We start from the raw sequence: 26828 nt of genomic DNA, 5'->3' as shown, positions 1-26828 counted from the left end.
GGGAAGGAGCAAGAGATGGATGGGACTGCGAGGGGTGGGGAGCAGAGGGAAGCCTACTGGAAAGAAGACACTGAATAAAACAGAAGACACTGGGACCAAAGCGAATAGAAAAACTAAATGATCAGACAACAAAGGTAGATAAAAGTATTTTATTCATAATTTATTAATTGAAATGTGTCAGCTTTTTGAAATGTGCATCTGTGATATTTTGCCTGTAAATTCAATTCCTTCCTCCACATTAGCATATTCATTTGCATATGTATATATGCAAATGATATGCTAATATGCTCCGCCCATTCTTTGCCCCCCCAAATGAAACAGTCAAACTACGCCTATGCTTCAATCTGTTCAAAATTCTGCTGCACGATTAATATTCCGCCAAAATCGCTGTGCTTATATCAGCCCTCTCCTGAAGTCACTTCACTGGCTCCCTATCCGTTTCCGTATACAATTCAAGCTCCTCTTATTGACCTATAAGTGCATTCACTCTGCAGCCCCTCACTGCCTCTCCACCCTCATCTCACCCTACACTCCTTCGCAGAAACTCCGTTCACTGTGTAAATCTCTCCTAACTACACCCTTCTCCTCTACCGCTAACTCCAGACTCTGTTCCTTTTATCTTGCCGCACCCTATGCCTGGAATAGACTTCCTGAGCCACTACGTCAAGCTCCATCTCTGCCCGCCTTCAAATCCGGGCTTAAGGCCCACCTGTTTAATGCTGCTTTTGACTCCTAACTTTTTTCACTTGTTCATAACCTTTATCTTATCTTTCTCTTCAATAGCCCCTTATCCCTATGTGTCTGCCGGTCCTACCCTTGTCCCTTATTTGTCCTGTCTGTCTGTCCAGCTGGTAGCACTATAGCAATGATTTTTAGTAGTAGTAGTTAATAGGCAGCATAGGGTGTAAGTGAAGGTGGGACATATAGAGAGGATTTAGAAAATAAGGAGACTAATTTAAAGAAAGAAGATTGCATTTGAAGTCAGAAAGGTGCATGAATATAATCTCATCTAGTGCAGACCTGTGTTAGTCCATGTGTATTTGTGACTAGCAAGCTAGTTGCTCTTCCATTAAAGGCTAAGGAGAAGAGACAAGCTTTCACCTGCTTCCTGAAGTAGAGAAAGTCTTGCGTTGAGTGAAGCCTTTTAGGGAGTCTGGGAGTGCATTCCAGAGTGTGGGGCCACTCTGGAGAAGGCTTGATGGTGGGTGTTACTTCATGTAATGTCCTTTGGAGAGGGTGTGGTTAGGGATACTCTTAGGTGTACCTTAGTGACCTTGGAAGTATGTATATGGACCTAAAGAACAATTGCAAAAGGACAAACAGAGACTCCCTACTGCACATTGCAGATCTATATATACGTCTACCATGACAGAGTTGAATGCCTTATCTCATCAAAGGATACAGAAATCTCTATTATAAATATAATATGGTAATAAAATTGAGAGAATGTTAGCTAGAATAACAAGAGATAAATTTGTGTCCAAAACAGAAAGAGTCAAACAAATGGAAATGTAATAAGAATGATGAATTCTGTGAGGTATTGAGACTATTTAGTAAGAAATTATATGCTGCTCAGGAATTTAATCTGGATAAATGTGCACAAGTGCAAACCCTCTCCCAGTCTCATCCTCAGGAACCCTTCCCCCAAGCTTGATAACCTGGGACCCCGATATTCAGTGCAAGTTAACCAGCTAGGAACATCCGCCAACCGATTTAATGTATGTCTCAGTGGATAACTGTTCAATTTAACTGGTTGTTGCTCCTGAAAATGCCTGGTTATCACTGCAAATAAAGTTGGCGATGTTGGGGGCGTGACCAGTTAAGTCCCAATATTTGGAACTTAACCGGCCAGGCTTAGCTGCCAAATAAGTCCTCATTTAAAGCAGACCTATCTTTGCCTGCTAAGCCACAGCAGGTTAAATCTGAATGTTGACTTAACCGGTCATGAGCTAGCTGGTAATGAAAAACCTGGATATTCAATGCCAGTTGCTGGAAACAGCCCAGCATTGAACATCTGGGTTGAATGCTGGCAGCATAAAGTCGAAGCACTGCCCACCACCAGCTGAATATCAGGGAGCTTATGCATAAGTTTAAGCACATATACTCCAAACAGTTTTAGAAAAAGCCATTTCTGATTGTTTTACCTGCAGAACTGTATTCTAAAATTATCCTGTAAGTGCATTAAACATTAAGCAAAATTCTTAGGATTTTTTAAAACAATATAAACAGATAATGAGTTGATAAATAATAATATAATTATCTTTTTCTTTCAAACAGCTGTCGAGATTTATGTTTGAGGGACGCGAAATAAAGTTGGTAATGACTTGTGCAGCATTTATCACAATGAACCCTGGTTATGCTGGTAGAACTGAGTTACCTGACAATCTGAAAGCTCTGTTCAGACCATTTGCAATGATGGTTCCAAACTATGCCTTAATTGCAGAGGTAAGGTTTATGAAAATAAACATTGTGTAAATATTCACTTATAATAATGCTACACTGCTTTATCTTTTGTCTTATTCATATGTTTACTTCAAATCAGCAAGCTAATTTAAACACTAAATTTTTGGTATCTTTCAGTTTACTAAAAATCTTAGTACTAAGACATAGGCAAGGTACGTTTTGAATTAAAGTACAGGAATCAAGATTGGTAGAGAACCAAGAAGAAAACAACAAAAACTGACTTGAATAATGATGAGTATCTTACAAATGTTCAACTTCTGTACTCAACAACTGAATATATCTCTAACCACATAAGCAGGAACAATAGGGCACATTGGAGGGGCCAGTTGAAGAAGCATGTTCCAAAATCCATGCAAAAGGCTGTTCTTTGGATCAATGCAAGTTTTGCTATATGCAAGGTGTGACTTCTTGAGGGTTCATTTCAGGCATTTCAGCTCTATAATACTGATATGTGGTTCTTTTTGTCTATTTGTTGAAATCTGTGATTTGTGCATTTGACCAATTTTTTCTCATTAGGTAGTATGTGGTGTGGGAGTGCTGGAGAGGAGATGAGAGAAAAATGGAAAAAACCAGTAAGTAGATGAGATGTGAAAAGAACAGACTAATGACTAGAGGGTAAGAGAATGAGGGGAAAAATAGATAAAAACACAGAAAAGAGAAAAGTGAAAAAAAAAAAAAAGATTAGAGCCAGACAGATATAGAGAAGACAAAACGAGAGAAAAGAAATGGAAAGGCAAACCTGGAAAAGAATTTAGAGAAGACTGACATAAGGAAAGTGGAAAAGAGACTGAGACCAGCCCAATTAGAAAATAAAATGCCCAGACAGCAGAGGGAGAGAAGGGGATATAGTGGACATAGAAAGGAGTAAGGTGACAGAATGGAGATGCTGATTTGGGTTGGGGGGGGGGGAGAATGGATGTACTGGAATGATATGGAGGAATATGCTGGCTTGGAGGAGGGGAAAGAAATGATGCTAGATCAAGTAGGGAGGAAAATGGATATTGGAAGATGCTGGACATGGGGTGAGTAGAAAGCCAGGAGATGCTAGAAATGGGGGGGGGGGGGGAGTAAGAAAATGATGGGGGATGCTAGACATTGGACGTGGATGGAGACAGAGAGGGGATATGCTGGGCATGGGAGGAATAGGGATATAGGGTAGATTCTGAAATGGAGGGACATGGAGAGATGCTGGATACAAGAGGATGATGGGGAAAGATGCTGGATTGAGGTAAGGGAAGAAGGATATGCTGGTCAGAAGGGTGTGAGAGAAAGAGAGAGAATATACTGGTCAAAGGAGTTAAAACACAGAGGGTGCTGTACAGAAGGGAGGAAAGAGAAAGAGAAGGTGCTGGAAGAGGGGAGAATTAGCAAAAGACAGGAATAACAGGATGAAGAATGGGATGGTTGGGGTGAGGGAGATGAAAAGCTGTAGATAGATTTGTTTTTATAAAAATGAAGATTGAATACTAAGAACGAATAAAGTCTGAGCAGATACATGAAGGAAAGCTGAAGGGAAAAGATCAAAGCCAGAGTTGAATATAGGAGAAGAAGTGAAGAAGGCAGGAAGGGAGAAAAGAAGTAGGAGATGGACTGGAGATCTTGTAAAGAAAGTTAAGAAAAGGAAAGCAGAACCCGGTGTTAAGAAATTTAAAAAAAGGAAAGCAGAACCTCGAGAGTGGGACAAACATGATTGGCAAGAAAAACCAACAGCCAGACAACAAAGGCAGAAAGAAGAATTTTATTTTTAATTCAGTGAATGGAAAATGTCAGTTTTACAGTAAATTTAATTGACACTGCTTTCTTTCTAGTTTCTATTTCTCTTTCTCTAGTGTTGCACTGCTTTCAGAGTGTGGCTTCTTGGGCTTTAAGTTTAAATTTTGTCTATGTATCTATATTTTAAGTTTGTGGTCACTTACTTTGTATCTGGCAAGGGTCTATTTGTGTTCAGTGTTTATGACAGAGGCCAGATAGTCTGTTTGCATAGAGTTTCTGTTTAAATTTCTGTAATAATGCAGCTTGTTCAGTTTCCCAATAGGCGTATTGATGTTCTAGGTCTGACTGCAATACTTATTGTGTTGCATTTTACTAGTGTCATGGTCTTACTGTGACTTCTGGATTGGCACCAGACCCCGCACTAGGACGAAGAGTTGAGCCCGCCCCCTGCTAGTCCATGAGATGTCATTGGGCCCATATAATTATATATGTGTATATATGTGTATCTGTATATATATATAAACATTTTCTGGATACACATTTTATATATATGTGCCTTTATTTTAATTCCTATTTAGACCATATAAGATTTATTGATATATTGTTATGATTGGGGTCTGAACCCCTCTCAAACTTACCTCTTTCCTGGGGGTCAGCTTCTTAGCTGGCTTCTGTTTCTTTGTCTGTCCTTTCTGAGCTGGCTCTGTCTCTCTGTGTTGGCAGCTTCCAGCAGCAGGGCTCTAATTGTTTCACTATACTGCACCTGTGTGGGTAGTCTGAGTTGCTCTAACTCTCTTTGGGTGTACTGGCTTCAAGTGTTTCACGGTGTTGCATTGGTGTGGGTTGGGCCTCTATGGTTTTCAGTGTGCTCTCTGGGTTAGTGTGCTGTTGCCTGGGTCTAGGGAGTGTGACATCATCAGGGAGGGCCTTGATAAGGAAGTGGGTTCTTTCCTTCGGGGCCTTCGCAACGTTTGCTTCTGGCTACTTGCTTTAGGTCCCGGTTAGTTTAGTGCAGTGTGCACTTGTGACTTGTGTGTTTGACTTCCCTGTTTTTCCCTTTTGTTACGGTGTGTAGCACTGCTGTTAGTGCCGTGCTGGAGTTTGGTGCTGGGAGCACCCTTGTTAGTAAGTGTTTAGGAAGCACCTTTTGTTGTTTGGGTATTTGGCTTTCCTGCTTGTTTTCTTGTGCTTTCCCCGCTTTTCCTCGTGACCTGTGTTTAGCTGCTGTAGCTGGGTGCTTAGGAAGCACCAGGGTGAGAACCCATGTTTAGCTGCTGCAGCTTGGTGCTTAGGAAGTACCAGTGTTAGGTCTGGCATTTGTCTTCCCTTCCTTTTCCCTTGTGGTTTCCCTGCACTTCTGTTAGTGTAGGGTGTAGGGGCACCCCTGTTAGTTTCTGTTAGGAGCACTGCTGTTAGTGGAGGGCTTAGGAGCTTTTCTGTTGGTGCTGGGCTTAGGAACACTTTTGGTCACTTTAGGAGTTAGGTGCACTTCAGTTACAGCTTGTTCTAGTCCTGGTCCCTGTGTCGTCCAGTAAGTCCTGCTGGCTACTCGAACCCATGAGCTCAACTCCTGGGGGGGCTTAGTAGCTAAGTGCAGGTGAAGCTGTGTGGACCAGTCCAGTGTGCTCCAGTCCAGTGTTCCAGTCCTGTGTCCTCCAGTCCGGGGGACCAGTCCAGTGTGTTCCGGTCCGGTGTGTGTTCCAGTCTGGTGCGCTCCAGTCCAGTGTGTTCCGGTCCGGTGTGTGTTCCAGTCCGGGGGATTGCAGTCCAGTGTTCCAGTCCTGTGTCCTCCAGTCCGGGGGATTCCAGTCCATGTGTTCCGGTTCGCTGGGCAGTGCCTGCAGTCCCTGCCGGTGTGCTTACTCAGTGTTGGTTGGTGGGTTTTGCCTGCTGCTGTCGCTCGTCAGCAGCCCAAGGGCTCACGTTTGCTCCAGAGCCCAGCCCCGCGGGCTCTGAATCTGAGAACCTGACATATATATTCCTTTTATCATTCTGTATTTTTTGTGAAATTATGTCTATATATATTTATAATTTTATATATTTTTATATATATGCTTTTACTCCAGTCTATCTCTAAACTATATATATACTGTTAGAGTTTTTTTGATGTATAATTTCTTATCATTGTTGTTTATTTGAACTTATGTTTTTAAATATTTATTGTTTTTAGACTCCTGAGGCAGGCCTTTTGGCCGAAACACAGTTTCTGTGTCGAGTCATTGAATAAAGTGGTTCTTTGAAATCTTATCTCCCGTTCTCCTGGAGTCATTGGTCCATTTCCCACTCTCTCTGTGCTGCTATTGGGCCCATAGCAGCACGTGAGACCAGAAGTGACATCAGACACCTGGCAGGCATGGGCGTAGTTTGGGGGAGGCGAGGGGGGGCAGTGCCCCCCTAAATGAGCCACTCCTACCTGGCAGCCTGGAGGAACCACGAACTTACATGCTCTTCCCTTTCCTTCTCTGCCTCTTGCTCGTTCACTCACTCCCTCCACCTCTCTGGCAAAGCATAATGCAAACGTGCGCGGGGCCGTGCTGCTGCTGCGCACGCCGCTGCAGGCCTCCCTCCTTCTCTTTCACTCATCTCAGAATATAAGTTCCTTCCTGTTTCCGGAGAAAGGAGGGAAGCCGGCAGTGGCACATGTAGCAGGAGCACGGCCCCGCGCACATTTGCATTATGCTTTGCCAGGGAGGGGGAGGGAGCGAGGGAGCGAGCAAGAGGCAGGGAAGGAAAGGGAAGATCATGTAAGTTCGCAGTTCCTCCTGGCTGCCATAGCAGCAGCCGGGAGGAGTAGCTAGTAGTTTGGTCGCCGCATCTCAAAAACGTTATAAAGGAATTAGAGAAGGTGCAGAGAAGGGCGACGAAAATGATAAAGGGAATGGAACGACTTCCCTATGAGGAAAGGCTGAGAAGGTTAGGGCTCTTCAGCTTGGAGAAAAGGGGGCTGAGGGGTGATATGATAGAAGTCTACAAGATAATGAGCGGATTAGAGCGGACAGATGTGAAGCGTTTGTTTACACTTTCAAACAACATCAAAACCAGGGGACACAAGATGAAGCTAGAATATGGTAGAACAAGATGAAGCTAGAATATGGTAGATTTAAAACAAATAGGAGAAAGTTTTTCTTTACTCAGCGTGTAGTTAGACTTTGGAACTCGTTGCCGGAGAATGTAGTGATAGCAGCTGGCCTTATGGAATTTAAAGGGGGTTTGGACAAATTCCTGAGGGAAAAGTCCATTGAACATTATTAAAAAAAGATTTTTTTTTTGGTTTTGCCGGGTTCTTGAAGCCCGGATTGGCCACTGTCGGAGATAGGATGCTGGGCTTGATGGACCCTTGGTCTTTTCCCAGTATGGCGGTGCTTATGTGCTTATAATGACGCCTATGTCCCTAACCTTGCTTGGGGTGGGGGTAGAGAGAATGAGTGAGAGGACAGGTGAGGCAAGGAAGGGGAGTGAGGGAGGACATCGATGGAGGGGTGAGGCAGAGATGTTCGATGGAGGGATGAAGGGGAGACGTTGGATGGAAAGGAATAAGAGAGATGGAAGATCCTGCAAACAGGAGAGAGAGAAGGGGAGATGCTGAATGGAAGGGGGAAGAGAACACGATGGAAAGGAATGAGAGAGAGAACGAGAGAGATGGGAGATGCTGCGAAGGGGGAGAGAGAGGGGAAGACACTGGATAGAAGAGGGAAGGGGATGGAAAGAAACAGGATGTTCAGGGGAGAGAGGAGAATTGCTGGACAACAGGGATTGATGGAGGGGACAGGGGAGAGAGGAAATTTTCTGGAGATGGATGGAGGAGAGGGCAGGGGAGAATGGAGAGTTGCTGGACATGGATGGATGGAGGGGAGGGCAGGGGAGAGAATAGAAATCGCTGGACATGGAGCAGAGGGCAGGGGAGAGAGGAGAATTGCTGGACATGGATGGATGGAGGGGAAAGGGGAGAGAGGAAATTTGCTGGATATGGATGGATGGAGGAGAGGGCAAGGGAGAATGGAGAGTTGCTGGACATGGATGGATGGAGGGGAGGGCAGGGGAGAGAGGAGAATTGCTGGAAATGGATGGAGGGGAGGGAAGACAGGAAGTAGATGCACATGGATGGAGGGGATGGGGGTGAGGAGAAATGCTGAATATAGAAGGAAACTGCTGAATTTAAGGGCTGGATTGGAACACTTTGAGGGCAGATGCTGAAACTGGAGGAAGGATAGGGACAGGGCTACAGATGGTAGCCAGGACATGGTGAGAGAAAAATATCAAATGGAAAGAAGACACTGGGACCAAAGCAAATAGAAAAACTAAATGATCAGACAACAAAGGTAGAAAAAAATATTTTATTCAGAATTTATTAATTAGAATATGTCAGCTTTGGGGAGGAAGTGACGTCATCAGAGAGCATGGCTGCCTAACTTCTGTGCTCCCGAGTACCCGAGGTGAAAATAGCGTTACCCGGCACTTACAATAAGCGAGGAGGGCAAAGAAAACGACGCCACTTAAGAACGAAGAGCGGAGGAGGCCAGAGACGTCCATGCAAAGGCGATCAACGCCGTTAAACTTATCTAAATTCGCGTATAAGAAAGGCGCGACGAAATCCAACATGGCGGCCCGAGCGAACGAAGAAATGGTGGAGCGAACGGATGCGGAATTGCAACCTTCGGGAGACATGTTCGCATCGCAGACCCAGGGAGAGCCTGAGGGGGCCGGACTGCCAGAGCTATGCGCTTGGATCCAGGAAATCCGATCGGATCTAAAGGCCATGAGGTCAGAGCTGGCGACGCTGGGGGCGGACTTGAGAGGGGAGATAGCTGAGCTCGGACACCGGGTGGAGGAGGCGGAAGGCCGAATAGATGACCACGCGGAGTCCCTGGGCTCCCTCGAGCAGCAGATCGCGGATGAGCGAATAGGTCAGCAGCTTCTTTCCGAAAAACTGGAGGACCTGGAAAATAGGAGTAGGCGCCATAACATTCGCATTCGGGGCTTGCCGGAGATTTCAAAGTACCAAAATAGCGAGCAAGTGGTCCAGCAAATCGCCAGCGATCTTTTAGCGAACATGGAGGATCCGATTCCACCAGAAAAAATAAACTTGGACAGAGCACATCTGGCCCTGGGGGCTAATAGAAAGAACTTACCAAAGGATATTATAGCATGCTTCCAGGACTTCAAAGTGAAAGAGCGTGTCATGGCAGCGGCAAGACAAATAAAGGATTATAAATGGGACACCAATAGGGTGGAAATATACCAGGACTTGGCGGCTGCCACCCTGAAGAGACGGGCTGATTTGAAGCCGGTAACGGCAAAGTTGCGAGAACTGGATATTCGCTATCGCTGGAGATATCCGTTTGGGCTAGCATTCTACAAGGATGGGAAACAGCACATGGTCAAAACCCTGGCGGAGGCGTAGAGAATACTGCAGGGAGACTACCAGATGGATATACCCTCTGCAGCGGAGCGCCCATCGATGGCAGCGGATCCCAGGACCCACCCCAGATGGCAAAGAGTAGGTCAGAGTCGCCTTCAGCGCCAGAAGTCAGCAGGACGCCTCACTTGACTTTGCATGGCAACAATGGGAGATAAGATCCCATTTGTTTAACAGGATGCGCCCTTGCGGCGAGTCTACCAGGTGTCATGGACTTGGAAAGCAGCAAGCTGGCCTGGTCGAAAGTTATTGTTGGTTATAAGGTGCAGTAGGGTAATATAGAACTTTGGTTTAAACAGGGAGTAGGATAAGAGTTAAGTTAAAGGTATTAATAGCTAAAAATGTGAAGGGGTACTAGTGAGTCACAACCCCTCCGTGTTGCACCATCCAGAATATGGTAAAGGTGCTAAGGTTTTGGAGGAGGGAGGAGGGGGGAGACTAGGGGGGGAGGGGGAAGGAAAGGAGCTGAGGAGGGAAGGGGTGGGGGAGGGAAGAAGGCGGGGAGGGATGGGTGGCTAATATTGAGATATGCTATAATGATGCTTATAACTGGAGAAGTTGTCTGCCTATACAATGCTTAAATGTGTGACTATAAATGTGCGGGGCTTGAATACTCCGCAAAAACGGAAGCAGGTATTTAGGGAAATGCAACGCCAGCAAGCCGATGTAATGTTTCTCCAGGAGACCCACCTTAGAAAAGTCCATGAATACTTAATGAATAATAAGCAGTACCCATATATAAGAAGTGCATCAGCCACAGAGGTTCAGAAAAAGAGGGGAGTTTTGATAGCTTTAACCCGGTCCCTACCCTGGCAGGTGCATGTAACGGTTAGGGATAAAGCGGGCAGATATATATTGCTGGTGGTCTCCCTTGATAAGGAATATTACACACTGGTATGTGCATATGCACCCAATGAGAACCAGAGGATATTTATGCAGGAATTGGAGAGGATTTTACAAAAGCATGCTAAAGGTCATTTGGTGATATGGGGCGACATGAACTTGACACTGGACCCGAAGCTAGATAACTCATGGGGGGTGGCAAAATACGCACAGGGAGATAGAGTAGCCTTCCAGTCCTGGCTGGCAAGATGGGGGTTGACTGACTTATGGAGAGACACGCATTGGACTGAAAAAGATTTTACCCATTATGCCCCCCTCCTCAAAACCTATTCGAGAATTGACTATTGGCTGGGCGATGCAATGGTGAGGAGGCAGGTTGAAAGGGTGACTATCGAGCCCTGTAGTTGGTCGGATCACTCTCTGGTGGTGCTAACGCTGAGGATGGGAAGAAGGCCTATAGGCCGTCCCCATTGGAGGCTAAATGAAGCCTTACTCCTAGAGCCACAGAATATAGCTGAATTGGAAAAATACATAAAGGAATATATAGAGCTTAATGATAATGAAGAAGCACATCCGACCAGTATTTGGGAGGGAATGAAAGCGGTATTAAGGGGTCAGATTATAGCATGGCAGGCACACATCGCTAGGGATCATAAGGGGAAGGAGGACACAGTTAGAAATAACATAGAGGCCAGTGAAAGAAAGCATAAAGAGGATCCGTCCGACACGCAAAAATTGCAGGAAGTGCAGCAACTCCGAGCACAGCTTAATGATCTCCAGATGACAGAGATAGCAGGGCAGCTTCAGCGGGTTCGGCAGGAGCATTTTGAATTTGGAAATAGGGCTGGCCGGCTATTAGCAAATAAATTGAAAAAGCAAGCCCAAAGAAATTATATAGCAGGGGTATATAATTCATCAGGACAGTTAGTAAACCGCACAGAAGAGATATAGGAAGTGTTTCAGGATTACTATGGCCAACTTTATAAGTCGGACCTGAGGGGCATGAGGGAAGAGATTGCACAATATCTACAGGGGATACAAATGCCAGGCCTTTCGGAGAAGGAGGTGGAGGAGTTGTCCTCCCTCATAACGCTTGAGGAGATAGAAAGGGCAATTGCGAGTTTGCCTAACAATAAGGCGCCTGGGCCTGACGGGTTCCCAGCGAGCTTCTATAAGCAGTTTTCCAAGTGGATAGCACCACTGCTGTTAAAAGCAATCACAGCATTTGACTACATGGGGGAAATGCCTTACTCGTGGAGGGTGGCAGAGGTAGTTTTGATACAGAAGCCGGACAAGGATCCCCTATGTTGTGGCTCATATAGACCCATTTCCCTATTAAATGTGGACTATAAAATTTTCACTAAAATTCTGGCTGCGAGGCTGCAAAGGGTACTCCCGAGAGTGGTTCATGATGACCAGGCGGGTTTCATAGAGGGCCGGCAGACGTTCGATAATATTAGGTGTCTGCTTCATGTGATTCAGCAAGCTAATGAAGAACCAGAATCGGTTCTACTCCTCTCGGTGGATGCTGAAAAAGTGTTCGACCGGGTGGAGTGGCCTTTTCTTTTTGGGGTCCTAAAGCAGATAGGACTGGAGGGAAGAATCTTAAAATGGTTCAGCTTGCTCTATACTAATCCCCTGGCAATCATAACGATAAATGGGGCTTACTCGGAGCCGATAGGGCTGGGTAGGGGGACGAGGCAGGGGTGTGCGGTATCGCCCCTGTTGTTTGCACTATCCATTGAACCATTAGCACAGAGGATTAGAGAACACAAGAGTATACGGGGTGTGGTTAGAGGTAAGAGGGAGCACAAGATTATGCTGTTTGCTGATGATGTACTGCTGACCTTGGCACAGCCTAAACAATCGCTACAGCAGGTTACAGAAGTGATCTTGCAGTATGGGGAGCTCTCGGGCTTTAAAATTAATACCACTAAATCTGAAATACTTAACCTTACGGTACCGCAGAGGGAGGCCCAGGAATTGCAGAAATTATACCCATTTAAATGGGCAGCGCGGGCAATAAGGTATCTTGGGGCTATGATTACCCCAAGAATAGAGCTTTTATATCAGGAAAACTTCCCTAAGAAGGTCAGGGAGCTTTTTGGAGAACTGGATAGGTGGGAGGGCCTTACGATTTTGTGGTTGGGCAGAATACATGCGGTAAAAATGATGCTCCTGCCGAAGCTGCTTTATCTATTTATGGCTCTTCCAATTCCCATCCCGCGTACCTTTTTCCAACAGTTGACTAAAAAGGTTTTTGCATATATCTGGAGGAAGCGGCCACCCAGGGTGCGTAGAAGTGTAATGTACCAAAGGCCGAACAAAGGCGGCATGGGGTCCCAAATTTCTTTCTCTACTACCAGGCAGCGCAACTGCGGGTGTGCGCTGAATGGTACCCGACCAATACTAAAAAGTGGCTTCACTGGGAGCGAGCATGGATGGGAACTAGATACACAGGGGACGCACTCTGGAAACCGAGAAAGGAACTCTTAACGATAATTGAGAGGGTCCCGATGGGCTTGAGCCACATCTTACATACCTGGCTTCAATTAAGAAAGCGGGCTTTCCCAGAAAGAAAATATTTCCAACAGATGGCAATACAAGATGCACCAGGGTTCCCCTTGGGGAGGGAGGAGAAGATATTTCAGATCTGGGCTAAGAGGGGTCTTTATCAACTGGGGCAAATTTGGGTCAACAGGGAAATGCGGTCATTTGAGGAATTGCAAGATGAGTATGGCTTGGAGGAGAGGGACTTAGTTTATTATAATTGTCTCAGAAATTATATACTCAAAAGAGCTAGGGATGAATTGGAGTTGGCAGAGACGGAGGTGGAAAAGGCAATGAGACAAGGAGGGGGTAGGGGTGGTATAACAAGGATATATAGAGCTCTGCTTCTGCTCTCGTCCCCACAGGGTTTTTATACTAGAAAATGGGAGGAGGAACTCCAGGGTAACTATACGGAAGAGTGGTGGACACAAAGCTATAGACACCTATTGAAGCCCTCCATTGCCCAGCCTCTGGCAGAGAATGGGTATAAGATCTTATACTGGTGGTATTATACCCCAGTTAGACTACAGAAGTTCTGCCCACAAATGTCGACAAATTGCTGGAGGGACTGTGGAGGGAAAGGCACATTTTGGCATATATGGTGGGAATGCCCAAAGGTTCAAAAGTACTGGACGGAGGTTCTGGACAGGGTGAAGGAAATGACTGAGATTAGCTATCCGAAAACGGCAGAGAATTGTCTTCTGCATGTAAGACCTATAAAGAGCCCCATACATAGTCATAATCTGGTCATCCATGTCTTCGGAGCAGCGAAATTGGCGCTCGCTCGGGCTTGGAAGCAGCAGGAGACCCCAGCCATGCAGGTGGTGATGGGCAGACTACATCACCTGTATCAAATGTCAAAATTGACGGCATTGCGAAAAGGTCAGCTTCAAAAGTTTCAAAAAATATGGGATGCGTATGAACAATGGAAAGGAGTGGGATGAGACAGGATGATGTACACCCGAGGGGGGGGGGGGGGGGTGGGGGGAGGGGGGAAGAATTGAAGTGGAAAGGAAATGAGCATCTGAGCTGTATGATCTTCATTGTTTGTATGTAGTTGATGTAATAATTTCACCAGAAGCTTGTATCAGTAGAGGTTGTTTATTTTTGGAAAACCAATAAACAAATATAAAAAAAAAGAATATGTCAGCTTTTGGAAATGTACTTTTGTGATATTTTGCATTTAAGTTTCAATTTCTCTAGTATTGCTGCATGCCGAGTCTGACTTCTTGAGGTAACTTTCCAGTTTAGTATTTTGCCTTCACATTTTTTGATTTCTAGTTCCTTGTGTCATGCCTATTGCAGGGGCATAGCTACGTGGGGCCACGGGGGCCTGGGCCCCCGTAGATTTGGCCCTGGACCCCCCTGCCGATTACCCTCTCGACCCCCCTCCCGCCACCAACCCGCCATCAACCTGCCATCGCCATCTGCTACCTTTGCTGGCGGGGGACCCAAACCCCCGCCAGCCGAGGTCCTCTTCTTCCTTCGTTCTGAGTCTGACGTCCTGCATGTACAACATGCAGGACATCAGACTCAGAAACAGAACGAAGGAAGAAGAGAACCTCGGCTGGCGGGGGTTGAGGTCCCCCGCCAGCAAAGGTATGCGACGGCGGAGGAGGGTTGGCGGCGGGAGGGGGGGTCGAGAGGGTCGTCGGCAGGAGGGGGTCAAAGTTGTTGGTGGTGGTGGCGGTGGGGGGGGGGGAAAATGTGCCCCTTCACCTCGGGCTCTGGACCCCCCTCCCGCCGAAGTCTGGCTACGCCCCTGGTCTGTTGTGTCATGTGTTTTTCATGTGTGATCAAGGTGCAGTATTCTGCTAGCGTGTAGTATTTGCAGCCCTTTCTGTTTGTTTGTTTTTTTCACGAGGTAGTGTATTGGTGTTTTAGAGCCTCGTGTAATTACAGTTCTGCCTTTTCACGCAAAAGGTTGTAGCTCGTCCTGTCCTTGGAATTAGTTCTGTTTGGTTTGGTAAGGTTATGAGTGTGTTTTTGCAGAAGTTTGTTTATAGCGTTTTGCAGTGGAGAGATTGTGTGTTGGCCTTACTGAGGTGACACCAAAATATCAGAAAATGTTTTAAAGCCTAAATCATGACATACTACCTCTTGAAGGATCTACATAAAGAGCCGATGCATTACTAAGGTCAACACTGGCATGGTATGTGAAGGGAGGTGGGGAAATACTACTGGAGAGGAAGAGGGAGTGCTGGGTAAGGAGGAGAGAAGGAAAGGGAAAGGGGAAATGGGACTTGATATACTGCCTTTCTGAGGTTTTTGCAACTACATTCAAAGTGGTTTACATATATGCAGGTATTTATTTTGTACCAGGGGCAATGGAGGATTAAGTGACTTGCCCAGAGTCACAAGGAGCTGCATTGGGAATTGAACTCAGTTCCCCAGGATCAAAGTTCACTGCACTAACCACTAGGCTACTCCTCCACTCCAGAGGAGTGGAAGGGAGAAAGAGCTGGCTTGATATTCTCATACATATTCATTATGGTTATTCCCAGAAAGAGCCAGCTCTTTCTCCCTTCCTTCCTTCCTTCCTCCATATGCATATTCATCTTTTGCCCCCACCCCTACCCCAAATGAAACAGTCAAACTACGCCCATGCTGGCAGGGCATTTAACTTCTTCAGACCAGAGCTTGGTGCTTTTGCGTCATTAGCTGCCCTAGTTGCTACGCTCTTCTGTGGGTCCTGAGACGCCTTCTTCTTTTCTACTTGGCAAGCCTCCTGCTTCTGAGTGAGTGAATTCCATCTTCACGGCCTGTCTTCAGCCTGTGTGGGTTCCTGGCAAGCCTCCTACTTCTGAGTGAGTGGGTTCCAGCTTTGCTGCCTGCCTTTTGTCTGTGTGGGTTCCTGAGAAGCATTACACTTAAGCGTATGAGTGGGTTCCTGTGAAGCCGCTAGCTTCAGCGTACAAGTGGGTTCCAGTGAAGCCGCTAGCTTCAGTGTATGAGTGGCCTCCTGTGAAGCTGCTATCTTCAGTATACGAGTGGCTTCCTGTGAAGCTGCTAGCTTCAGTGTGTGGGTGAATGATTCTTGTACCTGTTCCAGAGTCAGAGGGGTCAAGCTACTCTCCTTGTCCCTGTGTATGCCTGTTTCCTGCTCCTCCTTCTCTTTGCTGCTAACGTTGGCCTACGGGCCGGAGATCATAGTTTTCTACAAACCAAGGGCTCACTTCTTCAGCAACATAACAACTAGGTAGGGTCCTTGTTGTGTTACTTAAGTATTTAAAGTATATAAGTATTGCCACACTGGGACAGACCAAAGGTCCATCAAACCCAGCATCCTGTTTTCAACAGTGGCCAATCCAGGTCAAAAATACCTGGCAAGATCCTGAAAAAGTTCAGTACATTTTATGCAGCTTATCCCAGAAATAAGCCATGGATTTTCCCCAAGTCAATTTAAAGCTGTCTAGCCCTTTTTTAAACCCTGCTAATCTAATCGCCTTTACCACATTCTCTGCCAACGAATTCCAGAGTTTAATTACACATTGAGTGAAGAAAATTTTTCTCCGATTCGTATTAAATTTACTACTTTGTAGCCTCATCGCTACATTATTATGTAGCTCCCTAGTCCTAGTATTTTTGGAAAGAGTAAACAAACAATTCACGTCTACCCGTTCCACTCCACTCACTATTTTATAGACCTCTATCATATCTCCCCTCAGCCATCTTTTCTCCCAGCTGAAGAGCCCTAGACGCTTCAGCCTTTCCTCATAGGGAAGTTGTCCCATCCCCTTTATCATTTTCATCGCCCTTCTCTGTACCTTTCCTAATTCCACTATATCTTTTTTGAGATGCAAAGACCAGAATTGAACACAGTATTCGAGGTGTGGTTGCACCATGGACCGATACAATGGCATTATAACAGCCTCACTTTTGTTTTCCATTCCTTTCATAATAATTCCTAACATTCTCTTTGCTTTCTTAGCCGCAGCAGCACACTGAGCAGAGGGTTTCAACGTATCATCAACAAGAACGCTGAGATCCCTTTCTTGGTCCGTGACTCCTAACATAGTAACATAGTAGATGATGACAGAAAAAGACCTGCATGGTCCATCCAGTCTGCCCAACAAGATAAACTCATATGTGCTACTTTTTGTGTATACCTTACCTTGATTTGTATCTGTCATTTTCAGGGCACAGACCGTATAAGTCTGCCCAGCACTATCCCTGCCTCCCAACCACCGGCTCTGGGACAGACCGTATAAGTCTGCCCAGCAATATCCTTGCCTCCCAACCACCAGCCCCGCCTCCCACCACCGGCTCTGCCACCTGATCTCAGCTAAGCTTCTGAGGATCCATTCCCTCGGAACAGGATTCCTTTATGTTTATCCCACACTGGGAAAAGACCAAGGGTCCATCGAGCCCAGCATCCTGTCCACGACAGCGGCCAATCCAGGCCAAGGGCACCTGGCAAGCTTCCCAAACGTACAAACATTCTAAACATGGAACCTTGCATTACGTAGCTATAGTTCGGGTTCCTCTTTCCCACATGCATCACTTTGCACTTGCTGACATTAAACGTCATCTGCCATTTAGACGCCCAGTCTTCCAGTCTTGTAAGGTCCTTGTGTAATTTTTCACAATCCTCTCGCGATTTAACAACTTTGAATAACTTTGTGTCGTCAGCAAATTGAATTACCTCACTAGTTACTCCCATCTCTAGATTGTTTATAAATATGTTAAAAAGCAGCGGTCCCAGCACAGACCCCTGGGGAACCCCACTATCTACCCTTCTGCATTAAGAATACTGACTATTTAACCCCACTCTCTGTTTTCTATCCTTTAACCAGTTTTTAATCCACAGAAGGACACTATCTCCTATCCCATGACTCTCCAATTTCCTCTGGAGTCTTTCATGAGGTACTTTGTCAAACACCTTCTGAAAATCCAGATACACAATATCAACTGGCTCACCTTTATCCACATGTTTGTTCACCCCTTCAAAAGAAGTGTAATAGATTGGTGAGGCAAGATTTCCCTTCACTAAATCCATGTTGGCTTTGTCTTATTAATCCAAGCTTTTGAAGAGGTACATAGAGGAGACCTACAGGGATGTTGTAGAGAAGTCCCACCTCCAGTCAGGTAGCCCCTGTGCTACCTTGGAGGAGGGAGGTCTCCTAGAAGGAGAGCATCACCCTGGTGAAGTAGGAAGTACTCCTGTAGCCAGGACCTGCCCACCAGGGGATGTATTATCCTTTCGCACCGAGGATATATCTCCAAATGTTGCCCGGGAGGGAAAGGTTAGGACAGCTGTTGTACTTGGTGATTCGATCATTAGGCATATAGATAGCTGGGTGGCTGGTGGACGTGAGGATCGCCTGGTGACTTGCCTGCCTGGTGCGAAGGTGGCGGACCTCACGCGTCACCTAGATAGGATTTTATATAGTGCTGGGGAGGAGACGGCTGTCTTGGTACATGTGGGTACTAATGACATAGGAAAATGTGGGAGAGAGGTTCTGGAAGCAAAATTTAGGCTCTTAGGTAGAAAGCTGAAATCCAGATCCTCCAGGGTAGCATTTTCTGAAATGCTACCTGTGCCACGCGCAGGGCCCAAGAGACAGGCAGAGCTCCAGAGTCTCAATGCGTGGATGAGACGATGGTGCAGGGAGGAGGGCTTTAGATTTGTTAGGAACTGGGCAACATTCTGGGGAAGGGGGAGCCTATTCCGAAAGGATGGGCTCCATCTTAACCAGAGTGGGACCAGGCTGCTGGCATCGGCGTTTAAGAAGGAGATAGAGCAGCTTTTAAACTAGAAATGGGGGGAAGGCCGAAAGTCGCTCAAAAGAGCATGGTTCGGGATAAGGTATCTTTCAAAGATATCACCATAACAGGGAAGATAGAGTATCCTGATAGTGAGGTTGCAAAAGAGATTGTAGTAGATCGGGTATCTTTAAATAACAATAAAAATCAGACAAAAGATTGCCAATTAATACTGTCAAGTACTAAGCATGATGTACTTAGGAACAACAAACATAGTTTGAAATGTCTATATGCGAATGCCAGGAGCCTAAGAAATAAGATGGGGGAGTTGGAATATATTGCACTAAATGAAAAATTAGATATAATAGGCATCTCTGAGACCTGGTGGAAGGAGGATAACCAGTGGGACACTGTCATACCGGGGTACAAATTATATCGTAGTGATAGGGTGAATCGGATTGGTGGAGGGGTAGCATTGTATATTAACGAGAGCCTTGAATCAAATAGATTGAAAATTCTGCAGGAAACAAAACACTCCTTGGAATCACTGTGGATTGAAATTCCATGTGCAAAGGGGAAAAGGATAGTGATAGGAGTGTACTACCGTCCGCCTGGCCAGGACGAACAGACGGATGCGGAAATGTTAAAGGAAATCAGGGACGCAAACAAACTGGGCAACACAATAATAATGGGGGATTTCAATTACCCGCATATAGACTGGGTTAATGTAACATCTGTACACGCAAGGGACATAAGATTTCTTGATGAAATCAAGGACAGCTTCATGGAACAGCTAGTTCAGGAGCCGACAAGAGAAGGAAAAATACTAGACTTAGTCCTTAGTGGTGCTCATGATCTAGTGCAGGGGGTAACGATACGAGGGCCGCTTGATAACAGTGATCATAATATGATCGGTTTTGATATTGGCATTGAAGGAAGTGAAACTAGGAAATCAAGTACGCTAGCGTTTAACTATAGAAAAGGTGATTACGACAAAATGAGAAAAATGGTGAAAAAAAGACTGAAAGGAGCAGCTCGCAGAGTAAAAAACTTGCATCAGGCGTGGATGCTGTTTAAAAACACCATCCTGGAGGTTCAGGACAAATATATTCCACGTATTAGAAAAAAGGGAAAAAAGACTAAACGTCAGCCGGCGTGGCTAAACAGTAAGATAAAGGAAATCATTAGAGCCAAAAAACAATCCTTCAGAAAGTGGAGAAGAGAACCAACTGAAAGTAACAGGATAGATCATAAGGAATGCCAAGCCAAATGCAAAGCGGAGATAAGGAGGGCAAAAAAGGACTTTGAGAAGAAATTAGCGTTGGAAGCAAAAATACATAGTAAAAATTTTTTTAGATACATTAAAAGCAGGAAACCGGCCAAAGAGTCGGTTGGGCCGCTGGACGAAAATGGTATTAAAGGGGCGATCAAGGAGGACAAAGCCGTAGCGGAGAAATTAAATGAATTCTTTGCTTCGGTCTTCACCGAGGAGGATTTGGGGGGGACACCGGTGCCGGAAAGAATATTTGAAGCGGGGGAGTCGGAGAAACTAAACAAATTCTCTGTAACCTTGGAGGATGTAATGGGTCAGTTCAGCAAGCTGAAGAGTAGTAAATCACCGGGACCTGATGGTATTCATCCCAGAGTATTAATAGAACTAAAAAATGAACTTGCGGAGCTACTGTTAGAAATATGCAATCTGTCCCTAAAATCGAGTGTAGTACCGGAAGACTGGAGGGTAGCCAATGTTACTCCGATTTTTAAGAAGGGTTCCAGAGGAGATCCGGGAAATTATAGACCGGTGAGTCTGACGTCGGTGCCGGGCAAGATGGTGGAGGCTATTATTAAGAATAAAATTGCAGAGCATATACAAAAACATGGACTGATGAGACAAAGTCAGCACGGATTTAGTGAAGGGAAGTCTTGCCTCACCAATCTAATGCATTTTTTTGAGGGGGTAAGCAAACATGTGGACAATGGGGAGCCGGTTGATATTGTATATCTGGATTTTCAGAAGGCGTTTGACAAAGTGCCGCACGAAAGACTCCTGAAGAAATTGCAGAGCCATGGAATCGGAGGTAGGGTATTATTATGGATTAAGAACTGGTTGAAAGATAGGAAGCAGAGAGTAGGATTGCGTGGCCAGTATTCTCAGTGGAGGAGGGTAGTTAGTGGGGTCCCGCAGGGGTCTGTGCTGGGTCCGTTGCTTTTTAATGTATTTATAAATGACCTAGAGATGGGAATAACTAGTGAGGTAATTAAATTCGCCGATGACACAAAATTATTCAGGGTCGTCAAGTCGCAGGAGGAATGTGAACGATTACAGGAGGACCTTGCGAGACTGGGAGAATGGGCGTGCAAGTGGCAGATGAAGTTCAATGTTGACAAGTGCAAAGTGATGCATGTGGGTAAGAGGAACCCGAATTATAGCTACGTCTTGCAAGGTTCCGCGTTAGGAGTTACGGATCAAGAAAGGGATCTGGGTGTCGTCGTCGATGATACGCTGAAACCTTCTGCTCAGTGTGCTGCTGCGGCTAGGAAAGCGAATAGAATGTTGGGTGTTATTAGGAAGGGTATGGAGTCCAGGTGTGCGGATGTTATAATGCCGTTGTATCGCTCCATGGTGCGACCGCACCTGGAGTATTGTGTTCAGTACTGGTCTCCGTATCTCAAAAAAGATATAGTAGAATTGGAAAAGGTACAGCGAAGGGCGACGAAAATGATAGTGGGGATGGGACGACTTTCCTATGAAGAGAGGCTGAGAAGGCTAGGGCTTTTCAGCTTGGAGAAGAGACGGCTGAGGGGAGATATGATAGAAGTGTATAAAATAATGAGTGGAATGGATCGGGTGGATGTGAAGCGACTGTTCACGCTATCCAAAAATACTAGGACATGAGTTGAAGCTACAGTGTGGTAAATTTAAAACGAATCGGAGAAAATTTTTCTTCACCCAACGTGTAATTAGACTCTGGAATTCGTTGCTGGAGAACGTGGTACGGGCGGTTAGCTTGACGGAGTTTAAAAAGGGGTTAGATAGATTCCTAAAGGACAAGTCCATAGACCGCTATTAAATGGACTTGAAAAAATTCCGCATTTTTAGGTATAACTTGTCTGGAATGTTTTTACGTTTGGGGAGCGTGCCAGGTGCCCTTGACCTGGATTGGCCACTGTCGGTGACAGGATGCTGGGCTAGATGGACCTTTGGTCTTTCCCAGTATGGCACTACTTATGTACTTATGTACTTTGTTCTTTATAATAGTCTGTACCATTTTACCCAGCACCATCGTCAGACTCACTGGTCTATAATTACTCGAATCCCCTCTGGAACCTTTTAAAAATATCAGCGTTACATTGGCCATCCTCCAATCTTCCGGTACCATGCTCGATTTTGAAGATAAATTACATATTACTAATAATAGTTCCACCAGATCATTTTTCAATTCTATCAGTACTCTGGGATGAATACCATCTGGTCCAGGAGATTTGCTACTCTTCAGTTTGGCAAATTGCCCTATTATGTCCTTTAGATTTATATAGATTTCATTCAGTTTCTCTGACTTGCCATCTTTGAATACCATTTCTGGCACTGATACCTCTCCCAAATCTTCCTCGGTGAAGACCAAAGTAAAGAATTCATTTAATCTCTCTGCTATGGCTTTGTCTTCCTTGAGAGAAATAGGGGGAAGGTCGACAGTTACTCAAAAGTGCATGGTTCTGTATAAGGTGTCTTTCAAAGATATCACCAAAACAGGGAAGATAGGGTATCCCAATAGTGAGGTTGCAAAAGAGACCGTAGTAGATCAGGTGTTCTTTTATAAGAACAAAAATCAGACAAAAGATTACAAATTAATATTTTCAAGTACTAAGCATGATGTAAATAGGAACAACAAACATACTTTGAAATGTCTATATGCGAATGCAAGGAGCCTAAGAAATAAGATGGGAGAGTTAGAATATATTGCACTAAATGAAAAATTTGATATAATAGGCATCTCTGAGACCTGGTGGAGGGAGGATAACCAGTGGGACACTGTCATACCGTAGGTCAAATTATATCGTAGTGATAGGGTGGATTGAATTGGTGGGGGGGTAGCATTGTATATTAATGAGAGCCTTGAATCAAATAGATTGAAAATTCTGCAGGAAACAAAACACTTCTTGTAATCACTGTGGATTGAAATTCCATGTGTAAAGGGGAAAAGGATAGTGATAGGAGTGTACTATCGTCCGCCTGGCCAGGATGAACAGACGGATGCGGAAATGTTAAAGGAAATTAGGGATGCAAACAAACTGGGCAACACAGTAATAACGGGTGATTTCAATTACTCCAATATTGACTGGGTAAATGTAACATCAGGGCACGCTAGGGAGGTAAAATTCCTTGATGAAATCAAGTACAGCTTTATGGAGCAGCTGGTACAGGAGCTGACGAGAGAAGGAAAAATTCTAGACCTAGTCCTTAGTGAAGCACATGATCTGGTGTGGGAGGTAATGGTGCTGGGGCCGCTTGATAACAGTGATCATAATATGATCGGATTTGATATTAGCTTTGAAGTAAGTGTACATAGGAAATCAAATACGTTAGCATTTAACTTTAAAAAAGGAGATTATGATAAAATGAGAAGAACGGTGAAAAAAACAACTTAGAGGAACGGCTGCGAAGGTCAAAAATTTACATCAGGCATGGATGCCGTTCAAAAACACCATCCTGGAAGCCCAGGCCAAATATATTCTGCGTATTAAAAAAGGAGGACGGAAGACCAAACGACAGCCGGCGTGCTTAAAAAGCTATTAGAGCCAAAAGAAAATCCTTCAGAAAATGGAAGAATGAACTGACTGAATATAATAAGAAACAGTATAAGCATACCCCACCGACCCAACGTAAAAATACCTGTAACATAGTAACATAGTAGCTGACGGCAGAAAAAGACCTGCACGGTCCATTCAGTCTGCCCAACAAGATAACTCATACAGTGGGGGAAATAAGTATTTGATCCCTTGCTGATTTTGTAAGTTTGCCCACTGACAAAGACATGAGCAGCCCATAATTGAAGGGTAGGTTATTGGTAACAGTGAGAGATAGCACATCACAAATTAAATCCGGAAAATCACATTGTGGAAAGTATATGAATTTATTTGCATTCTGCAGAGGGAAATAAGTATTTAATCCCTCTGGCAAACAAGACCTAATACTTGGTGGCAAAACCCTTGTTGGCAAGCACAGCGGTCAGACGTCTTCTGTAGTTGATGATGAGGTTTGCACACATGTCAGGAGGAATTTTGGTCCACTCCTCTTTGCAGATCATCTCTAAATCATTAAGAGTTCTGGGCTGTCGCTTGGCAACTCGCAGCTTCAGCTCCCTCCATAAGTTTTCAATGGGATTAAGGTCTGGTGACTGGCTAGGCCACTCCATGACCCTAATGTGCTTCTTCCTGAGCCACTCCTTTGTTGCCTTGGCTGTATGTTTTGGGTCATTGTCGTGCTGGAAGACCCAGCCACGACCCATTTTTAAGGCCCTGGCGGAGGGAAGGAGGTTGTCACTCAGAATTGTACGGTACATGGCCCCATCCATTCTCCCATTGATGCGGTGAAGTAGTCCTGTGCCCTTAGCAGAGAAACACCCCCAAAACATAACATTTCCACCTCCATGCTTGACAGTGGGGACGGTGTTCTTTGGGTCATAGGCAGCATTTCTCTTCCTCCAAACACGGCGAGTTGAGTTCATGCCAAAGAGCTCAATTTTTGTCTCATCTGACCACAGCACCTTCTCCCAATCACTCTCGGCATCATCCAGGTGTTCACTGGCAAACTTCAGACGGGCCGTCACATGTGCCTTCCGGAGCAGGGGGACCTTGCGGGCACTGCAGGATTGCAATCCGTTATGTCGTAATGTGTTACCAATGGTTTTCGTGGTGACAGTGGTCCCAGCTGCCTTGAGATCATTGACAAGTTCCCCCCTTGTAGTTGTAGGCTGATTTCTAACCTTCCTCATGATCAAGGATACCCCACGAGGTGAGATTTTGCGTGGAGCCCCAGATCTTTGTCGATTGACAGTCATTTTGTACTTCTTCCATTTTCTTACTATGGCACCAACAGTTGTCTCCTTCTCGCCCAGCGTCTTACTGATGGTTTTGTAGCCCATTCCAGCCTTGTGCAGGTGTATGATCTTGTCCCTGACATCCTTAGACAGCTCCTTGCTCTTGGCCATTTTGTAGAGGTTAGAGTCTGACTGATTCACTGAGTCTGTGGACAGGTGTCTTTCATACAGGTGACCATTGCCGACAGCTGTCTGTCATGCAGGTAACGAGTTGATTTGGAGCATCTACCTGGTCTGTAGGGGCCAGATCTCTTACTGGTTGGTGGGGGATCAAATACTTATTTCCCTCTGCAGAATGCAAATAAATTCATATACTTTCCACAATGTGATTTTCCGGATTTAATTTGTGATGTGCTATCTCTCACTGTTACCAATAACCTACCCTTCAATTATGGGCTGCTCATGTCTTTGTCAGTGGGCAAACTTACAAAATCAGCAAGGGATCAAATACTTATTTCCACCACTGTACACACACATAAGAGAAAGCCCTATGAAAGAGGTGCTATCCCACCGGGCAAAAAACGAATGATATTGCCTTAAAAGCGGTGGTATGTTCTGAGGGCTCTCTTTCAATAGCATGTGGATATTTAGGCTTAATAAACACTATTTTTTTACATGTGTTTTGATCTGTGAAGTGCTAGCAGTCCTGATTATCAGTTTTTGGTAAATGTTTAACAACAGGCTCTCTCCCCGGTCCACCTCTGCACCCCCCCCAGTCCACCTCTGCGACCCCCCCAGTCCACCTCTGCGCGCCCCCCCCCCCCCCAAATTGCAGAGCTGGCTATAGCCGGGGAGAGAGCCTGGGGGGGGGGGGCAATGCATTACTCCAGGAAAAAAATATTTTATGATCCCAGGTTCCAATCTAATTCATGTTTAATGTGGGATAAAATGCCATAAATAAGTAAATAAATATAAACTTTTAATGTTGAGCACCTGATTCTCAAACACTATAATGAAAATAAAGTGATTTTTTTCTACCTTTGTTGTCTGGTGACTTTGTTTTTCTGATCATGCTGGCCTAGTATTCAATTCTGCTGCTATCTGTCCTCTTAACTCCGTTTCCAGGGCTTCCTTTCCATTTATTTCTTTCCTTTCCTCCTTTCTTCTTCATTTCTGGTCCTCCGCAGACTTGACTGTCCATTGGATCCAGCTTCTGCCTATTTTCTTCATCCATGTGCAGTTTTTCTCCTCTCTTCCTTTTCCCTCATATCATCTCCTTCCTCACTCTTCCCACCCCTCCATCCATGTCCAGCATTTCTTCTCTCTCCCTTCCCTTTGCTCCATCCATGTCCAGCAACTCTCCTCTCCCCTGCCCCCCTCCAGCCATCCATACCCCCCTCCAGCCATCCATACCCACCCAGCGATTCTCTCCGCTCCCCTGCCCCTCCTCCAGCCATCCATACCCACCCAGCGATTCTCTCCACTCCCCTGCCCCTCCTTCAGCCATCGATACCCACCCAGCGATTCTCTCCGCTCCCCTGCCCCTCCTTCAGCCATCGATACCCACCCAGTGATTCTCTCCGCTCCCCTGCCCCTCCTTCAGCCATCGATACCCACCCAGCGATTCTCTCCGCTCCCCTGCCCCTCCTTCAGCTATCGATACCCACCCAGTGATTCTCTCCGCTCCCCTGCCCCTCCTTCAGCCATCGATACCCACCCAGCGATTCTCTCCGCTCCCCTGCCCTTCCTTCAGCCATCGATACCCACCCAGCGATTCTCTCTGCTCCCCTGCCCCTCCTTCAGCCATTGATACCCAATCAACGATTCTCCTCACTCCCCTGCCTCCGTCGCAGCAGCTGCAGTCAAACTCCGTCTCTAGCCTTCACTTCGTTCCCGTCAATGGCCCACCCTTGCGGAAAGAGGAATTGACATCAGAAGAAGGCAGGACATTGACGGGAACGAAGTGAAGGCTAGAGACAGGGTTTGACTGCGTCGCTGAAACAGAGGTAAATCAACAATTTAACACCCCCCCCCCCCGGAACAGCGGGAGATGAGGTAAGCATGGCTTGTGGCGCCCTCCTGCTATGCTTACCTCACCT

At 45.6% G+C, this 26828-nt stretch overlaps 1 protein-coding gene across 1 annotated transcript in view; it reads left to right on the top strand.

Annotated features, from left to right (window-relative positions):
- DNAH6 (dynein axonemal heavy chain 6) overlaps positions 1 to 26828 on the top strand; it is a 2906060-nt gene that overhangs the window by 987338 nt on the left and 1891894 nt on the right. The window contains exon 33 of the mRNA XM_030192089.1: positions 2278 to 2445. Within this exon, the coding sequence (XP_030047949.1) occupies positions 2278 to 2445 (168 nt within the window). The remainder of the gene's footprint in view (positions 1 to 2277; positions 2446 to 26828) is intronic.

This window comes from Microcaecilia unicolor, chromosome 2, assembly GCF_901765095.1.
Source record: "Microcaecilia unicolor chromosome 2, aMicUni1.1, whole genome shotgun sequence".
NCBI classification, from domain to species: Eukaryota; Metazoa; Chordata; class Amphibia; order Gymnophiona; family Siphonopidae; genus Microcaecilia; species Microcaecilia unicolor.
Note: the sequence above shows the minus strand (reverse complement) of the source record. Positions and strands in the feature narration are given on the sequence as shown.